The sequence below is a fragment of the Polyergus mexicanus genome, unplaced genomic scaffold (genome assembly GCF_030449975.1).
Source record: "Polyergus mexicanus isolate NDT 795.1 unplaced genomic scaffold, iyPolMexi1.0 SCAF_16, whole genome shotgun sequence".
NCBI classification, from domain to species: domain Eukaryota; kingdom Metazoa; phylum Arthropoda; class Insecta; order Hymenoptera; family Formicidae; genus Polyergus; species Polyergus mexicanus.
In genome coordinates, this window is record NW_027223336.1 from 797,827 (window position 1) to 816,706 (window position 18,880).

Sequence of the window (18,880 nt, forward strand, 5' to 3'; positions counted from 1 at the left end):
TATTTTTATCATATATTTGATTCACGACAGGTATCATAAATAACGCAACTGCGTGGCAACCACTATAATATATGATAAAATTTCAAAATTGAGAAAATGAAAATGTAATACAAAATTTCAGTATAATACAATATATTTAACAATTATTAGCGCGTTTAAATAAAATATTCATTAGAAAGTTTAAAGAGAGACATGCTATATAGAAATAAAAATTATTCGAAATTTATAATTGAATTATTTTGAATATTATTATTGTGAAAATTTATGATTAAATTTATCTTGATAATATGTTTATCTCAATCGTCGACAAAAATAAAATACAATTAATACAAGTATTTGTACATTATATTTAGAATTACTCTACTATTCTGATTTCAATTTTTATTTCGATTTTAATCTATTGTAACTGCGTTATCGACGAAGCAATCTTTCTAAAATTAGCATGTATATGATCATGCATTTGTCATGATTTGAAAGAGTCATGACAGCGACTATATAATCGAAACAACAAGATTATTTTTCCACATTTATTCGTTTTCTAATAAAAAGATTAAATAATTTTATCTTGTTGTAAGCGAGTTTACAAGTAACATTTCTATTTTCGCATTCAAAATTCTGTCAACGAAAAGAATAAACAATAAATGACAGATTGTATGGAATGTCGAATCGGCGAAATTCCAAAGTAAATAAATGATCAATCCAATTATAATTTCGGAAAACAAAATTTTTCATACCACTTTTGTTACAAGAAATGTCAAGCGCAATACCTGCGTTTTTTTTTTTTTTTTTTTTTGACAAGTAAGTGTGAACACAAAAAAACCGTTTCTATCGATATGAAATAAATAAAAGGTTTAAACGATGCAGGCAGTAGAAAGATAAGAATCTTTTGATTTTGTAAAAATATTGTATTGGAGAAAAAAAGTTATACTTTCATTATAGATTAATTATTCTTGTCATTCAGTCTAATAATATGGTTCCTCTAATAAATATATTGCATGTATTGCGTAAAACGAATTGTTTTTTTATATGATTAATTTTTTTTACTTCATAAATTGTTTACATAGAAAATCAACAACGTGTACAGTCAAATTGTATAAATATATATATATTATATTATTGTTGACTTTATATAGAAGACTAAATATCTCGAATGCTATCATTTGAAGAGATAAATGAATAAAACTTGCATTCTCAAATTTTTATCAATATCGAGCACAATCTTATCTTACATTGCGTATCGTTTCTGCATGTAAAATCGAGTCCAGCGCGCGCGAAATAAACATTAAAGATTTGTATTTTTTAATATTAAAATAAAAATTCAGATTATTCGTACAAATGCATGCACGCACGCATTTGTCGAAACTTTATCACTTTATTAAATCCAGAAATGGGGGGGAGGGGGAGGGGACAGAATATTTCACTCGGACCTCGAAGCGTTGTATCGCGCGCACGTTCGGAGAGAGCGTTCGCAAGATTTCAGCGCAAGATGATCATCGCGTCTCTCCTCGCATAGGGTGATCCGCCTCTTTGCAGGTGTTAGATTCCGTGAAAGGTTGAGATCAATATGCGCTCATTGATTGCACCGTGGCTGCGCTGCTGCGTCGACCTCATCGGGCTCGTCCTCCTCCTTGACGCTAATCCGTGGTGAACGCGTTGGCCCGTATTCTCGGTTTGACATTGAATAGAACTGATCCAATTGATAATTCTCTTTCTTTCTCTCGCTACTGGTTAAATGTGATTTTCCGTTTCTAGGCCGTAATAATATCTACGTAACAAACTAATTGTAATACTGAAAGTGATAGACAGTTAAATTAATTATGAAGAGCTTGTGACATTGATAAAACCGGCCCTAAAGGCTGAACATGAAATTGCGTAATTCTTGAATCTCTCAATAAAATAATTGTTTATCGGCGATTGAACAAACTAGAGATTGCGTAGGATTATAATTTTTGACAAAATTACAACATATATGTTTCGATTGTAACAACGAACTGTTATTGGATGCAATAGATCCGCGAACTGTTTATGATGATATTTATAAACACGATTTTAAATTAAATTTCTCTATCAATTCTAATCGATATATTCCTTACAGAGAAATGTTTTTTTACGGCTTTATAGAACGTAACAATTTATCCAATCAGATCTGACTCATTGTCAGTTTTGCATAGCAAAATCTTGTTGATCAAAATCCCAGTTAATGAGCTCGATTATTACGTGACGTTACGAGCTTGAATAATTTACTAGTTCTAGAGGCTGTTGTTTATATGCTATAACGAGAGAAACTTACCGTATAATGTGTTTAGACGCGAGGAAAAGAATTAATTAAATCACGTGCAACCTTTCCTTTTCTCTCTGATGTGTGATCAAAAATTCATTTAAATTAGTTAAACCTGCCGCAATCTAATAATTTGGCCACAACTGCTGATTAATTTCTGATTGTAGACTATGGAGAAATATTTTTGTAAATTTTACATTTATATTCTATACAAATATGTTGTATTAAATATTATATATACGTGTAAAGCTGAGATAATTTTTCATACTTTTTTTTTTTTTTTTTTGATATTTCATTTCATGAGGAAGAATTATATTTTTTATAGTATTATACACAAAGCATGCATAATCTTATAGCCATATTTTGAGATAAATATTGACTGTGTACATGGGTCAGAGTTCGTATGTAATATTTGTGTTCATTTATAAAATCAATTTCCTTCATATATGTGCGCGTGAGAGAGATATCGAGCCTGATCATTTTTCTGGTTGACCTATGAAACAAGCAAATCATGTACACTAATAAAGATCGCTGGCTAGTTGCGTATAGATTCGTCGTATTCGTGCGGCCAATCAAATTACGCAGCTATAAATAGAAACTGCTGTGTTTCTTTCTTTAATCTCTATCTTCCTGCGCAGTGTCAAGACCGTGTGTATATCGTGTAGTTGCACACGTCGCTATGCATATGTGTTCTGCCTTCAATTTCACCTACATTTAGAAGCATAAGATTATATAACATTAGACTAAAAAGCATAAAGTGTTGGGGGGATATATTTAATATTGAAGCTTTTATATTGTAAACATTTAGTATTTTTTTAGATACATCAACGGTAATGCCACAAAAATTGCAAATTCCATCAAAAACATTTATTGTGTACATACATACATACATACATATGTATGTATGTATGTATGTATGTATTTACACATATTCATGTTATATTTTCAACACTACTTGATTGTTATTACGATGAAACAATCCCTTTACATTGAGCAGTGACTGTTTAATTCTAAGAATACTGTAGCTAAGTATACAAAATCGAGAAATAGATGTACAATTCTAAATTACATCAGATAAATTTCTTTTGCAAGTATATCTAATATTAAAAATGCGCAATTTTACAACGCAGCTTTTGAAATACATATAGGAGTTTTGTTCTAATGTATACAGCACTCTCCTTATATCGCGTTAGTTGCCTATATATTGTGTATTTTAAGTTAGAAGATGCCTTTTAAGAGAAAAGAACAAAAAAGAAATACTATTGATATACTAAAACGATAAATGATTATTGCTACAATATTCTGCTATATAAATTACTTTCTATTTACTATGCTAAATTCATGTTAAATTATTTGCTAAGAAATAATTCACGAAGTTTTCTCGAAATGTTATTGCTGTTACATTGTTAAAGATTATATTATATAAGAGAGAAAATTTTTAAAAAACTGTTTTTACTATAAAACTCAAAGAACTTGTAACTAAAAAAAAAAATTTATAAAAACAGATTATCATTACTTTTTTCATCAATGTGATCGTTTTCAAAATATGTTGAGAAATATGCTAAATTTGTTTAAAAATGATGATATATACTAAATTAAGATAAAATAATCATATATAATTCGTTTTTGAAATTATTACGAATATAAAAGAAAAAGAAGAGACAGTATTTATTTTAAACTTTGTTAAGAAGTATAACAGGAATATTATCGTTTCTATTATTCTACCAAATTGCAAATAATTACTTAAACTTCAATTACAATTAAATTAAGGTTATCAAAAATATGAAATTACGTACATACAATATATAAACGACTTAAGAAATACAATTCTTTTATAATTATAATATACGTAGTCGATCGCAGAAATCGCGATAGAAAATTTATTTGTGCAAAAACGTACGTAAAAATATTTCTATTTACATTTATTGATTTATATATAAGATTATTTCTCTCATTGTACAAATTGCGATATATATGATATTAAAATGTTACAAATGGACTCTAAATATGGCGAGGGAAATAAATATTATCAATCTTAAGTTCTCGCACTCACAATTAAAATTAAAAAAATAAACTCGGGAGATTTATCTCAATTTCTCTGTTGCCTTATTTTTCAAACAAGAATGTTCGATCATACACAAAATACAACGTATTTAAATTCTGACATATTTTGTTATGAATAAATTTTTAACCCAAATCACACTTACTACTTATGCTTACTACTATTACTACTTACCATTCGTTACGTTAGTCGCTGGCAGACTTGTAATCGAATCCGGAAGGAAACGTTTACGACTTTTTACGCACTGCGACGGTGCTGTTCGTATCTCTATGTGATATATAGTGTTTGGGCTCTCGTTATTGTTATTGCCATTTTGCTTTTTCGACGGTACTGTAGCTTCCAAGGGTGCGCAGATTTTTCGCTTTTGACTATTAGCTGCATCTTGCTTTAACGGGGCAACTGACGAACGTGTCTTGCGCGGCTGATAATCTGGCATCGCCTGCATTTTCTCCAGGGCGGTTCGTAGAGGCAGCAAACCAACGGCGAAGGGAATCTCGGTGTTGGATGGATACGCATGCAAATCTATTTGGCCTTCCCAACAATCTAACATGTCGGACATATCGCCCCATAAGGCACGATTTATGCATTCGCATGTATTGGATTTTATAACAATGGAGTGCTGATCCAATATCGCTAATCTCTCTGTATCGGTTTTAAATCTGTTATTAGTCCTCGATTTTCCTTCTACCTTTGGTCTCGATTCTTCTTTCTCCTTACTACTGGCCTCTGTACACATAGACTTGTCATTTTTTTTTACCATTAATTTCGAATTATTTTTTCTGCTGTTGGGACTCTTCTTGTGAGATTGCACTGAGCTTGCGATCGTGTTGTGATCTGGCACTTTACGATCTTCCTTCCCTTTGCGTTTCGTTTTCGCACATGATTCTGTTCTATTGGGAGAATTTCCTTTTTTAAACAGTTTCTCTGTTCCCGCAAAGGTTCCCGAAGAGAAGCCATTGTTAATAGCTTCATCACTCTCTTGTTGATTAAGTCGTGTGCTCCGTCTTAGAACTGGCTTCGTGCAATTCGTCTCATTCATTAGAGTATTCAGTCGTTTATCGACATCTTCTTCCGCATTTATTTCTTTACATCCGATCACTGTATGTTGATCGCTTATAGTACCACCTACTATCGATTGTATACTCTCTGTGCTTAAGCTCAAGATATACTCGGCACTCTCCATATCTAAAGACGTTAATAGAGTAACTGGTAAATCGTTAGCGGACGGCTCGTCTAATAAATCTATGGAATCTGTAGAATGCAGTGGGGTTGGCACTAAATTGCATTGCGTATATACAAGCTTATTGCGGACCTCGTCAATGGACTTGCGTCGTTTGGGTGTATAAACCTTGACGCACTTCCCTACTATGCTAGGAACATCTGTGCTACTCCTGGAACAGTGTTCCACATCGCTTTCGATTTGTGGAAGGCAAGATTGCGATAGTGTAGAAATAGAAGTTTGATCACGTTCGTTTACACAGGAAAAATCACAGCATTGCTCATATAAGATAGGTTTTAAATCGTGACTATTACAGTACGTTTCGTCTCTATTGCTGCTGCTCATGCACCTTGTTTGTACTTCGTTTACCTTACTTACGCGCATAGATACAGTGTTAATAGTATCGCTATGCATACTTATATCTACATCAGAGGTTGAGAACGGAGAATCCACGTCTTCTTTACTGGCATCGATCATATCTGATTCTTCGTATAAGGTATGCTCTATATCGTGCTCAGTGGCTTCAGGCATGTCGTTCTCGAAAGGTTGATTCTTGGCTGAACTTACGTCGTTATTATTATTACCAGTGTGGATATTCTCATCCATACTTATTAGTTTATCACATTTAACACAGATATAATCATTTTCTATAAGCAAACCATTCGCAGCTTTTAAATTACAATCTTCTCTCTGTTGTTTTAGACAATTTCCAAAATCGTCCAAAATCTTTTTTGAATCAACGATAGTATCAATCACAGATACCAATTTTTTAATCTGGAAAAAAAAAGAGTATAAATTAATTTTATATACTGTGAAATAATATTATATGCATTATTATATTGCTTAGATATGTAATACAAAATTAAATTACAATTTATAGTTAAGTTACCTTAAAAATTTGTGCTGCAGTATGCAAAGATGACAAATGTTGATGAGATATCGTAGTTTCTCCACAATACATGAATTCGACCATGGCCTTCAAAATTTCAAAGTCCAAGTCATGCAAAAGTATAATTGGTTCTTGCCCCAAGTCTTGTTGCAATATTTCCTATAGTATGAAACAGAATACAACATTTTAAAGAATGTTGAAATGAGAGAATTGACACAGTTGAAGAATGCATAGAAGATAGAAAAATATATTTATATATTTTTAGATATTTCAATATTTGCTCATTATGCTTAAAATACAAATTGTTGAAATCGTTGAATATTATATTTTGTGTAACAATGACTTATTAAGTTGCATTCAGAAAGATAATGATATCATGCAGGCAAGATGTTGTCTATCTACCTAGTAATATAAAAATAATAACTGCACTTTTTCAAAAGACAAAGACACCTGAATGTACACATTTTACTACCCTTAAATCATATGAATTAGTTATTTAATACCTTTCTAAGGATTGTTCTTCGAAAGTCGCATGAAAAGTATGTCCCGCAAACTTGGTTTCTTCAAATGTTTGTTAAGAACTACTGAAATTCCGATATACAAGGCTTTCTTTAGTTTATATATGTTTTATATTATCCCTGCAAAATTGTTCCGCCATAAATACACTATATTCCCCATAATTTTGAGGTGAAAACAAGAAAATATTTTTTTTTTCTATTAGTTTATATTATACCAAACAAAAAGATCTAAAATCTTTTTTTATAAATATAGAAAGAATGAGAGAAAAAAAATGTTTAGAGGATATTCCAGTAAAAAATGGATTAATGAGAGTTTTTGAGCTTAAAATTATTAGAAACTTCTGAAGTAATACATTATGTATGTTATATAATATATATATATATATATATACATATTTAAACAAATTTGAATAATTAACTTAAATATTATATAAAATATATATATTTTTTACATATATATAAATAATACAATTTTATTTGCATTTTTTCAAGGTAAGAAATAAGAAAGAAATATTTTTAAATAAGTCTGAAATTTTAGAATAAGAATCTTAATTATTATTTTAAAAGAATATAAGTATAAATATAAAGAAATAATTTCAAATTAACCATTACCTTGCTTCATTGAGCAAATAAAATGTCCCCTTTTTATCAATAAATAATTTTATAGATAAATAATATTAAATAATTTGGAAAGAAAATAGGACATTCTTAAAAGTTTATTTAATAAAATTTTAATAATACTGCTCAGTCATCAGTAGATCTGTAAGGAAAAGAGATGCACATCGAAGCATTAATCAATAATATATTTCCTAATAAACTTAAAATAACTTTCTGTAACGAGTGTCAGTAAATAAATTATTGTCATTGTGTTTGTCAAATATTTAAAGAATTTTCCTTTCTCAAACTGTCTTTACAATTATATATGTTATATTTTTGTTAACATTATATTTCTTTATCTTGTGAATTTTATTTTATGAACAGTTGAATATGTTTTGATGATTCTTAAGTGTGATAATATATATTTAATGATGGGAAAATGATAAAAGCAGGTTAAAATACATCATTTGTAACCACACACACATACACACATACATTTGCAATTATCAAGCAAAGATAAATCACAAAGTTTATAATTCCAATTTTTAATCCAAAGAGACATAAAGGAAAATAACCTGTTTTTGTTTAATTTTATCTAATTTAAGATATAAAATACTTAGAACGTACGAATGCTGATGTACAGTAAAGAATTATTTATATTGCTTTGACAAATATAAAAAATATGCACTATTGCTAACTAGGATAGCTAACAGTAAAACTTGAACACACAAATGATTGAACTAATATAAAATAGATTTTTAGAATATATGACATGTTATTAAACCAAAGTAGGTTAACAGAATGTTAAAGAATGTGTACTTTTTATTATAACACTTTATAATTTCATGTTTTAATATATTTGTGCATACATACCTCAAAGTATATACTATTCGAAGCTAAAACCAGCTTGTGAACACGTAGTTTTTGTTCATCGCAGATCAATGTGACATCGACTAGAGCCTGACGTGCCAACAGACTACTGAATCTCTCTGTAATATATCCCGCGTGGCCAGCCCACTGCAGGACACAATCCTTTGGTATCTCAACCATGGCTACTACAAATCAAACATGACATTTATATTGTATAAAGGTTCATATATAAGAATATATATATATATATATATATATATATATATATATATATATATATATATATATATAATTGTAGATATATATATATATATATATATTTCTACAATTTTATTTGTCAAAGAGAAAGGCTATATTTTAAAAAGTACTTTGAAAACTGTTAATAATATGTCATATAATATATATATGAAAAAAGAAAAGTCAACACTGAATTCACTGAACAATATATATGTCTAAAATTAACTTTGATAGAGGTAGACATCTTGTGTACGAGAAAGACTGGAATAAGTGACAAAATCTGGTTTTGATAAATTCAAATATATATGGACACACTAAATCAAATAAAGCATATAAAAAAAGTCGGTTATTTTTTTACAAATTATTGAAGTTTTTGAAATTCAAAATACCTCAACTTTGAAGATATCTGTTAAATTTGTACAAGTTGTAAATTATCAAAACTTTTTCTTATCTTAATTTATTCTATCTCAAATTCTACGCGAGTTTTTTGATTAAATCGAGGATGTAATACTTTTGAAAATAATAAAAAATATTCTAGTAATAAGGATAATCGTAATTTCGATGCGAGATATCCAGATTTTCGCCAGACACGACAGTGCGCTCGTTATGTTTGACAATAGAAAGTACATGAATTATCGGCGTAAAAGGTATCTCTCTCTCTCTCTCTCTCTCTCTGTAGCCGTTAAAATTGAATTTGTCGGTCGCGATCCCGATGTCGCGAATGTTCTCGTACCCACCGGTAGCGACGTGATCGTCGTCGACGTGCGCATCTGCGATCGGGAAGCAGCAGCGTCCTTCCCGCGGTCAGGCATAGATCGTAGAGGTGGAACGCGTTCGTTGTTGTAACGTCGTTGATGCGGACGCATACGGTCGCTCGTCGTCAATCGCCGGCAGTAATGTCGCGTGTTCGCACGTTTCCCGTCAAGGCTCATGAAACGCCGGCGAGATCGTTGGTCAGTAAAACCGACGGCCTTATACGACATTGGCTTCGCGATTTGACTTGCACCCCGATGATCGCGTTTGCCAAGAAAGCGCAGAATAATGAGAACGGTAGATGGCCCTAAGTTCGCGCTTGCGCGGAATTTGAAGCGCGCATGCGCCAACCGTCGATAATACGCACGGTGACTCCTCGATCTCGACTGTTGGTAATACAATGAAATTGATAATATATCGTGTATAATTATATTGAAGATAATATCATTGCGTTCCATGTTGTTTTTCATCAATTCACGAGAGGTCGCCTTATGTTTCAAATACCGAGTTTTCTCTTTTATTGTATAATCGTGTAATAAATTTCGTATTTTACGTATCTTAATTTCTCTCTCTTCTGGAATACACGCAGAGGAACGCTGCTATATCCTTCTAATATATATAAGGTAATTATTTATACATTCAATAAATTAATAATTGTACAATATGTTTCAACATACATTGAATACGACTGTATAATTAATATGATTAAAGTAAGATGTGTATATATATATATACGCATATGTTAAAGAGATCTAACGTTACATTACAATAGTTTTATTTATCGAAACAATTTTACACACATTGAATCCTAACTAAATTATTTTTTGTTTATGCGAGTGATATTTTCGTTACCATTTTTTACCTGAGAAAAACACTTTGACCATCTGTATCGATGAAATAAATACATCACACGAGCAATATCGAATTTCCTTAATTTTACAAAAATAAAAATTTAATGTTTGTAAAATGTAATACAATATTATTTTAAAAATTTCAGTATTTCTAATTTACTATATGTATATCTATAGGGAAATCTCTGCGATGTTTAATTACGATGTTTTAATTACGCCACCGTGTCAGTCCTCTTCGTTCAGAAACAAAATTTCCATATCGTATTTGAGTTGCATAACTCACCATCAATTCGAATAAACATTAGATATAAGAGAACAAAGTTATTGCGATGCTATTATCTATTCATCAAGCGAACTAATAAAAGGTACCGTTATAATTATTACGTTTAAAAAGAAAGGAGTAAGAAACGAGTTTCAGTGCAGTTGAAAAAGGTTACACGAGTTATTAATATAAAAATTCCGAATTTTCAAGTTCATTCATTCATCCATGTGCTTCGCATCCAGCTGTCTAATCTGTTGTTGTCGGTACGGCGGTCGTGGAGATAGACGTCGCAGCCGCGATCGCCTCCAAGTCTTCCTTGGAGAGGTTTTCCTTTAGCCAGGCATCGATCACCGGCACGTTTTCCTCGTTCCATTTAATAGACTCCTGCTTAATGACCCTGAGCGCCTTCCTGATGATGGCATCCGCCGATTCGAATTCAGTCTGATGGTCTAGATAGAGCTGGCTCACCATGTCGTAGCCCTCATGCGTGTTGAACGACGAGGTGGCGGAGTTGATAATGCCGTCCCAGAGATAGGTCTTGTTCTGGAATCGCTCCTTCACGGTGTACCAATGCTCCTGCAGGAAGTTAAACAGGGTCTTGTAGCCGGTCGCGCTGCCGGTCAACATGCTGAAGATCAGTTGGACATCCGCATCCGTGAAGTTCTCGTTCTGATCCAGTACGGACACTTGCAACAGTCTGAGATGTGACCGATCGGTATTGATATCGCAGCAGATATGGAAATAAAGCGATATTTTTTTTATTTGTTATTAACTTATATTTAATTTATTATTTATATTTATTCATTTACGCGAGATGTGATAAAACTACAGTTCTCTCCTTCTTGAAAAATATTACGTTTTCAAGATTTTCATAGCTTCTTCATTTAATTTCTCATTTAAAGAATCAAATTTTTTAATTATAAAAAACGCTTTGTCTTTAAACGTTTCAAGTTCGTCAGAAACAACAGGACAAAGGAGGGTATTCGAAAATTGCGTTTAATTATCTTTCCAACTATTGTAAGAAATGAAGGGAGAAATGTGAAAGTTGTAAAGAGTCTCAAAGCTGAAAATGGTAGGTGTAATTCGTAATTATACTGACTTTTCGATCTTATTAGCATCCTTTGGACATCCGGCAAGAGTCTTCAGCAAGTAGGTGCGCTCGTTCTGTTTTCTCGCCAAGCTGGTCTTTGGAAAATTTATGACGCGTTGCAGTCCGAACTCCCATTCTTCGTTGGTGCCCCATTTAAACACCGGGCACAGAAATTTATTCGCGACTCTGTAGAATATATAATTTTTGTACAAGTATTGTTACACGTTTAACGATACAAAACGTTTAATTCTCGTTATCAAAAATAAAATTATTAAGTAGATTAAAAACGTTTAGTACATGTAATAATCTTTTTCATTTCTCATGTTATATGATATACTGACGGATTTCCTTTGTCCGGTTCCTCGTCGATCATCCATTTCTTGAATTGATCCCTAGCTTCCTTAATGCAAGGTTCATATCCAGTTCGGCAGAGGAAATTTTGCATAAGACCGCGCATATGAGTTTTCCAAGAGGGTTCGTCCGGTTGCGGATTCTCGCCAAGTTCCAAGTAGAGAGGCTTCAGCAAGCTTTGGATGTAAGCCTGATTAAGTGTATTTTACTTAATTATTTATTTGATAGAATAAAAAATTTTAAACGGTTGATTTTGAAAACATTACACATTTTATGGATAATGGATTTAATGGATAAACAAGATGACAAAAGAGAAGAAAGAGTAAGTGAAAACGCGAGGAAACTAGTCAATATTAATCATTCATTTTTTACATGTATTTAATAATTAATATTTATTAAATTTATTATATAGACATTAATATATAAAGTATATGACATTAATTTGGACCGGGTAATCGATATTTAATATCGACGACAAATTAGGCTGATGCTTAATGCCGACAGTTAATATTAATTATGTCCACCGCAAATTTTAATTAGATTTATTTAATATTGCTATTGGTATTTAATATAGATTAAACCCACCTGGCGTTTTATTCGGTTAAAGCTTACTTGCCTCGAATTTGAAATTCACGTCTAATCCCTCGATCCGCCGACCGACATGATGAATCATCGTGAACACCGGTTCCCAAACCACGTGGCTCTTTTCCTGTTTTAGGAAGAGAGTCATGTTCATGGCAATGCCAAAGCACAATTCGCCGGCATACGCCAAGTTCCATGCATCGTGCAACAGTTTCGCTCTCGTTAACGGAAGTATCCTCTCGCGGTTTGGTCCTTGCAGGTACTGCGACAACATCTTCCAATTGCAGGAGTCATAGTTTACCGGAAACATTCCTGCAAGGAAATCATTTTGTACACATCCTTACGTAGCGTATGCTGCGCGATATTTGTGAGTATTTTGGGTTTGATCTGTAATTAATTTCTTTCGAATGTCTAGCGATCTTTATATTAAATCTTGCTATTCGAATAATAATTTAGAAAAGATTTAATAGCATAAAATCGAAATGTCTCACATTCAGAGATTTCACAAAAATCGAATAATTTTACATAAACTTAGAATTTGAAACAAATGTTTACGAAAAATTAAGGAGTGAAAACTGATTTTTGGGGGGGGGGGAAAAAAAAATCCTTTTCGTAAAAATATGATATTTGCTTACCTATCTCTTCGGGATTAACAATGATAAAGTTGTCTTTGCTAGTAATGTCCGACATAGTTAAGTTCTTCGGTACGAGCTCTTTTCTCAACCACACGGTTGGTTTAGTATTATGGAAATTTAGATTATCCTCAGCCTGCATCACGATAGGAATGTCCCATTGATACGATACTTTCGCTGTCGATTGTGGCGGTACGTCTCTCAGATAGACTTTCTGAAAACGCGAAACAATTATATCTTATTTCATAAAAAATTTAAGTTTGAGAGTTTCACACATGTGTATTATGTTATATTTTTGTTTATGTATTATACACATATAGTACAATATTTATATAAATGATTACGTTTAACGTAAAATAAAACACCAAAAGAAGTTAACAAATATTAATTAGAGATCAGATTTAAAGATTTTAGTATCCACAAGTTAATAAAAACCTAGAATTATATATTTCACTGAATGAAACTCGTGCATGTAAATTAGACGCGGAATTACGATTTCTTGTAATCATTTTATGTATTTCCATAAGAGCGAGAGACGTGCAAATATTGCGTAATACGTGTGTTAAATAGATACATTTTTGATTTTATTATTTTTTTCTTCAAAACTATGTAGCTGTTATAATATATGCTACTTTGGAGATTAAAAGTTCTTGTTAATGCAATGGTTGTGTTTCTTTGTACGAGAAGAACAATACATTTGTTTCAGGAAAAATTATGCGTTTAATAATTGATTTAATAACTGCAGTTAAATACATATGCAATAATCTCTTTTACTATTATTTATATTTATATCTTATTATTTTTACTTGCGATTATATGATATACTTGTGATTTTTTATTTCTAGTATAATCTTTATATACGTTTTAAATTTCTTAGATGAGAATGTAATATATATATATATATTGTATATATATATATATATATATATACAGAAGATTTGTGTGTATGTGTACGCGTGTCTGACATGTCATTTTCACATAATTTTTTAAGTAGAAGCATGTAGCGTGATATGTATTCTAAAGTCCATGTTATCACTTCTTAGGTAGTGTTTCGCGCATTTCTGTTTGGTAATTCTCGCTACCGAAGTACGTACGTGTAATTTCCGCTGTCGAAGAATACGTTAATCGTGAGTAAACAACGCACACGTGGTTATCTCCGTCATTTTATCCGTGCGAAAATCGTATCGTACTTCTCTCGCGCGTCGCATGTCCTTGCGGAAAATAACGCTTTTGTCTAACTTACTTGACTGAGATTAATTTTTCTAGTTTCGTAATCACGAATGACCGTGACCAACGGCACTCGGTCTCGGTTGATCCATGATGCGGCGATGCCGTTGATGGTCAGACCTGGCGGCAGATTGTTCGTTTCGTTCGCCAAGTCGTTCAGGTAGGTGAAGATGTCATTGGCGTAGAAGGTTCGGCGGTCCCTTAATACAATAGATACGATATGTAAAATCTGCGATTATTATAATTATCGATAAAAGTAGCCGAGAAGCAGTGCGTATATAGATAGTTGTCATTTAAATTTTAATTATTTACGGTAATTTCTATCTATTTACAAACTTTATTTACGTAAAAATTTACTTTATTCCTGAATGTGTGTGCATGTATATTAATTATTCGTCTTTTTACGTAAAAAGTTTTATGCAAAAAGTTAGAGAGAGTTAAAGAATTTGTTAAAATCTGCTTCCCGACTAATTAACGAAGGCAATTACTACTCTTTCGACTGCTGATGGAAGAAATTTCTCACGCTCTTCTGGAACAGTTCGTGACCAAAAGTGTAATTAAACATTCGGAAAACCAACTCGGCTGCAAAATCCGAAAGAATGAATAATTAATTTCGAAGACTTATAAATCGTGAAGGTTTGAATTTTAAATTATACTTGAGTCATATATTGAATAACTGTGCGCTTGAAATTATTGTACTTAATTTTTTACGCTGTGTTCGTGTAACATTTAAAATATTCCTTCGAGTATTAATCTCTAAGTAATATGAATTATAATGTACTTTTATTGGCCATTTATATGTTGTATAAAAATTCTGAATTATACAACTGTTTATCGTGATTACCTTTAGTCCATGTTGCTTCGTGTCTAATCCCGGCTACTCTAGAGAAAGGTGCCGTCTGTGCAAATTCGTAATACAGAGAATACAACACTGTCATCGGCCATTTTCCTTCCATTTCATCCGGATTGAGCTGTGTCGAGTGCGTTTAAATAAAATGTATTTTATTTTTTGGAAATTCTCTCTAATAATCACAATTTTATTATAAAAGATAAAAGATAAATTCAATGCAATTACTCGCTAATATTCTACTCTATTTGTATTGCATAATGTAACAACATTTTTCTAATGTAAATATTCGTTCAATATTTTTAATTATAATAAATTGACATTGTCTTAGAATCATGAATAAAATGGAAGAGAAATAAATAACGCAAACTCACATCAAGTGTCGCCATAGATGCTAAATACGAATTAAGAGCTTTGTTAACCGGTGCATCATTTCGACGATACGGAGTGACGGATTGACCGATCCATTGATAAAAAAGTTCGTAGGCAGTGGTCCACACTAAGGGACTACCGAGTTCACTTTCCCTGAAGGTAAATGTTTATTTCATATACGCTCGTCAGAAATATGTATGAGAGTTTTTTACTTACTTGAAGAACATGAGACCCCAATTGTCAGAAGCTTTAGAAGCACTATACATGGGAATCGCCATCACGTCCAATTTGGGTAAACCGAGGGAGCTGTTAAAATAATTTTGCAAATAATTAACGATCTTGACAATTTTGTCGGGAACTTTAGTCAGCGACATCAGGAATTCCTTGCGACCCCAAATCTTCACTTGCAATTTCCGTCCTTCTATCTCGTTTACGTCTTCTCTGGGGAAAATGGTCTCCAAGTCCGATATTACAAGGGCCAATTGGTTTGTCGACATTTTTGGCGTTTCTTCAAATTCTTCCTCGATCGAGTTGTCGATCGTGCGTCGGGAGCTTCAGAGGTAAAAAGACACATTGCGTGATATCAAAGAACATGTGACTTAATGTAAAACTTAAAACTAATAATTCATAGAATTCGACGAACGTTACTGGATATCTAGAGATAATCGATCACAACGTGATATTTTCACGATCAAAAAGTTTAATTTTAACGTTTTTATTATACGTACATCAATGGCGTATTTGTACACGCTTTGAAATCTTGTATTGCGGGATACGATACTCTTAATTTGAAAGTCGCTTTGTAGGGCGGTTCATCCATGCAGGGAAACATCTTCTGCGCGTTATCTAATTGTAAATAAGTGGCGATGAAGGGGCTGGGGAAAAAAAAAACAAAAAAAACCAATAAATTTTATTACTATTTTGTGTGTAATTATTCTTTCTCGATTATATAATAACTTTTTCTTTTTACATTGAAATTTTAATAAATCTCTTAGTACCATACAAAGCATCTCAGAATTGTTTTAAACTTTCGTAAAATTTGAAAAAAAAAAAACCATATATACACTGTTTCTTAGAGAAAAATTCATAGCAAATCATTACTTATTAAAAATAGATAATTTTAAAGTCTTGCTTTAAAACATAATATAGACATTGTGTATGTTATGCTTACTGTTTCTGGCCTGTGATATCCATATATGCGCTTTTGTAGAGACCAGTAGTCTCATTTGTCGTGAGATTTCCATAGTACGTGATAGTCACCTCGCAGGCACTTCCATTCTTTAGCATTTGCTCTAAATGAATAATGTACCAGGATTTAAATCTTTGTCGTTCTTTTCTTGCGATATTAACCTCCATCGGTGCACCCTTCTTCCTTTATCGCAAACACGACACAGACGATAAAGATTTGATTATAATTTCGAAACTTATGAAAGATAAGAAATTTTGATTATATAATGATATACAGCCGGTCAAAATTTCTATTATAAATTTCTATTATATATTATATACTGTGAAAGGTTGACTTAGTAAAAAAGGTAGTAGCTTCAGCTTTGTTAAGTGTTTTACTCGCTTACGCTTCATCGGGCGGTAGTTGAATCATCCTGATGCCGACCTTCGAGATCTCAAGATTTTGATGAATGTTTAAAGTTATTCTATCGCTGGTGTTTGACCAGGTGAGATTGATCTTGACGTGACCGTTGAATTCATTTTTTTCGATAGAGGGTATCTTGATATCCAAATGATAACTAGTCGCCGTAACTTCATTTGGTAATCTGAATTGACGCATTTTCGAGTAGTAGACATCGTTCAGGTCGATACTGCGCTTCGATCGGCCCTACGATAGAATGATAAATTTTTTAATATTCTGACGATTGTATTATTATGGTTATATGGTAGAGTTTTTAATTTGTCGGTATTATACTTCAACATCGTAGACGCTTCGTGGAAGACCGGACGGTATCGCCGATAGTAAGATGAGCCCTGCGATCAACGTTGTCCACATCATGGTAAATTGCAGAGTAAACCTGAAGTCATTATTTAATAAAAAGTTATTGAAATATATTCTTGTTGATAACAAATACGGATGTTGTATTTTAAAGTAAATTTAATATGAAATCATCTAAAGATTTCACACACACACACACACACACACACGCACACACACATATATATATATAATATAACAATAATCTAATTTACTTGAAGTTAAAGATCTCGATAAAATTAATAAATTATATAATAGCACTGATATATATTTAAAATAAATTGAGATTGACTACAGCGAGAATGGTGTCAATTAAAGATGCGACAATAGCTGAATATGAATATATTTATTTTAGAAATCCGAAAAAATTAATTTCACAGTTTCGAATCAAAAATCTAAAAATTTCAGTTAATTTTAATTTTAATTCTAGAAAAAAATAAATGGCCGTCACATCTTTCACCAACAATAAAATCTGTAATAATCTTTATAAAATTGTATACTGCCGATCTTACAAGTCTATCGATTCTCTACAGGAAGATTTTGCGTCGCGTTACGAAAACTTATTGTTTTAATCGGTCGCGAATGCTTACGATGTTATCCTCGCGACAGGCGTGCACGCCTGAGGGACGCAGAGGACGATCTGCGGCGTGCGTCTACGGTTCTTGACGAATCGACTCGGATGTCACCACGTCGCTGCGTCGGTTGACCTTGATACTCTCTTCAAGAAAAGACGGTTTACCCTGGGGAGGAGGATATTCCGATACAACCGTATGATAGCGTAGCCGCGTGCGGACTGCGTCTGGCTGCGTGAGCGCTTCCTCGTAATTCAACGGTCGTCAAAAAGCGACGGAAAGATGTGGAAAAACGCATGACGTGACCACGCATCAAAGAATCGGATTCAGTCGGATTCAATTAGAGCGAATCGTCATCCAATTATTCAATTTGGCGATCGCGGCCATCGTCGCGCTGAAGGGGAAACTTAATCGCGACCAGTCAATCCGGACGCGGCCAAGAGGTGACGACGTCAACGACCAATCTACCGATCGACCGTTGGTGTCCATTAATGGAGGAATAAAATGCGTGTCTCGTATACCCGCCTGCTCAATGTTCCCTAGGACCTTGGCGCCATTGTGCTCCCCTTTAGACCCTCCGTGCCATTGCGTCGCTATCGCCGGGAACACGTGCCGTTCATTTGCGTGGCCGGTGCTGCTGGTACCGATCCCGGACCAAGCCCAATATGCACTTGGATTTACTACAAC

General features: G+C 32.8%; 2 protein-coding genes across 6 annotated transcripts; both read right to left on the reverse strand.

The window, feature by feature from the left end:
• Positions 1-989: 989 nt before the first annotated feature.
• LOC138940382 (uncharacterized) lies at positions 990-9,498 on the reverse strand. 4 transcript variants are annotated; one of them, XM_070309243.1, is made up of 6 exons: positions 8,437-8,528; positions 7,579-7,726; positions 6,952-7,086; positions 6,449-6,607; positions 4,515-6,333; positions 990-2,986 (listed from the first exon to the last, which is right to left on the reverse strand). In XM_070309243.1, exons 4-6 carry the CDS (start codon positions 6,530-6,532, stop codon positions 2,919-2,921), a joined length of 1,971 nt encoding a protein of 656 aa, XP_070165344.1. In that variant the 5' UTR covers positions 6,533-6,607; positions 6,952-7,086; positions 7,579-7,726; positions 8,437-8,528; the 3' UTR covers positions 990-2,918. The 4 variants fall into 4 exon arrangements, 3 of the variants coding, with proteins under 3 accessions (XP_070165344.1, XP_070165342.1, XP_070165345.1); XR_011447986.1 differs by lacking the exons at positions 6,952-7,086; positions 7,579-7,726 and adding an exon at positions 9,408-9,498 and having other exon boundaries at positions 996-1,765; positions 2,291-2,986; positions 8,437-8,618; XM_070309241.1 differs by lacking the exons at positions 6,952-7,086; positions 7,579-7,726 and adding an exon at positions 9,408-9,498 and having other exon boundaries at positions 8,437-8,618.
• Positions 9,499-10,181: 683 nt separating this feature from the next.
• LOC138940381 (aminopeptidase N) lies at positions 10,182-18,425 on the reverse strand. Of its 2 annotated transcripts, none has more exons than XM_070309239.1 (15): positions 18,212-18,425; positions 17,559-17,661; positions 17,212-17,471; positions 16,809-17,009; positions 16,366-16,512; positions 15,854-16,189; positions 15,640-15,790; positions 15,263-15,389; positions 14,910-15,000; positions 14,435-14,618; positions 13,195-13,405; positions 12,594-12,871; positions 11,968-12,167; positions 11,636-11,812; positions 10,182-11,233 (listed from the first exon to the last, which is right to left on the reverse strand). In XM_070309239.1, exons 2-15 carry the CDS (start codon positions 17,640-17,642, stop codon positions 10,783-10,785), a joined length of 2,898 nt encoding a protein of 965 aa, XP_070165340.1. In that variant the 5' UTR covers positions 17,643-17,661; positions 18,212-18,425; the 3' UTR covers positions 10,182-10,782. The 2 variants fall into 2 exon arrangements, with proteins under 2 accessions (XP_070165340.1, XP_070165341.1); XM_070309240.1 differs by having other exon boundaries at positions 18,134-18,222.
• Positions 18,426-18,880: the final 455 nt, after the last annotated feature.

Excerpts from the sequence above, each read along its gene's own strand:
- LOC138940381 (XM_070309239.1), bottom strand. The coding sequence starts at position 17,642 with ATGATGTGGACAACGTTGATCGCAGGGCTCATCTTACTATCGGCGATA. Across the intron at positions 17,472-17,558 it reads GAAGCGTCTACGATGTTGAA|GGCCGATCGAAGCGCAGTAT; the intron begins GTATAATACCGA and ends ATTCTATCGTAG. Across the intron at positions 15,001-15,262 it reads CGAAGCAACATGGACTAAAG|CCGAGTTGGTTTTCCGAATG; the intron begins GTAATCACGATA and ends CGGATTTTGCAG.
- LOC138940382 (XM_070309241.1), bottom strand. The coding sequence starts at position 8,613 with ATGGTTGAGATACCAAAGGATTGTGTCCTGCAGTGGGCTGGCCACGCG. Across the intron at positions 6,608-8,436 it reads CGAATAGTATATACTTTGAG|GAAATATTGCAACAAGACTT; the intron begins GTATGTATGCAC and ends TTCATACTATAG. Across the intron at positions 6,334-6,448 it reads CTGCAGCACAAATTTTTAAG|ATTAAAAAATTGGTATCTGT; the intron begins GTAACTTAACTA and ends TTTTTTTTCCAG.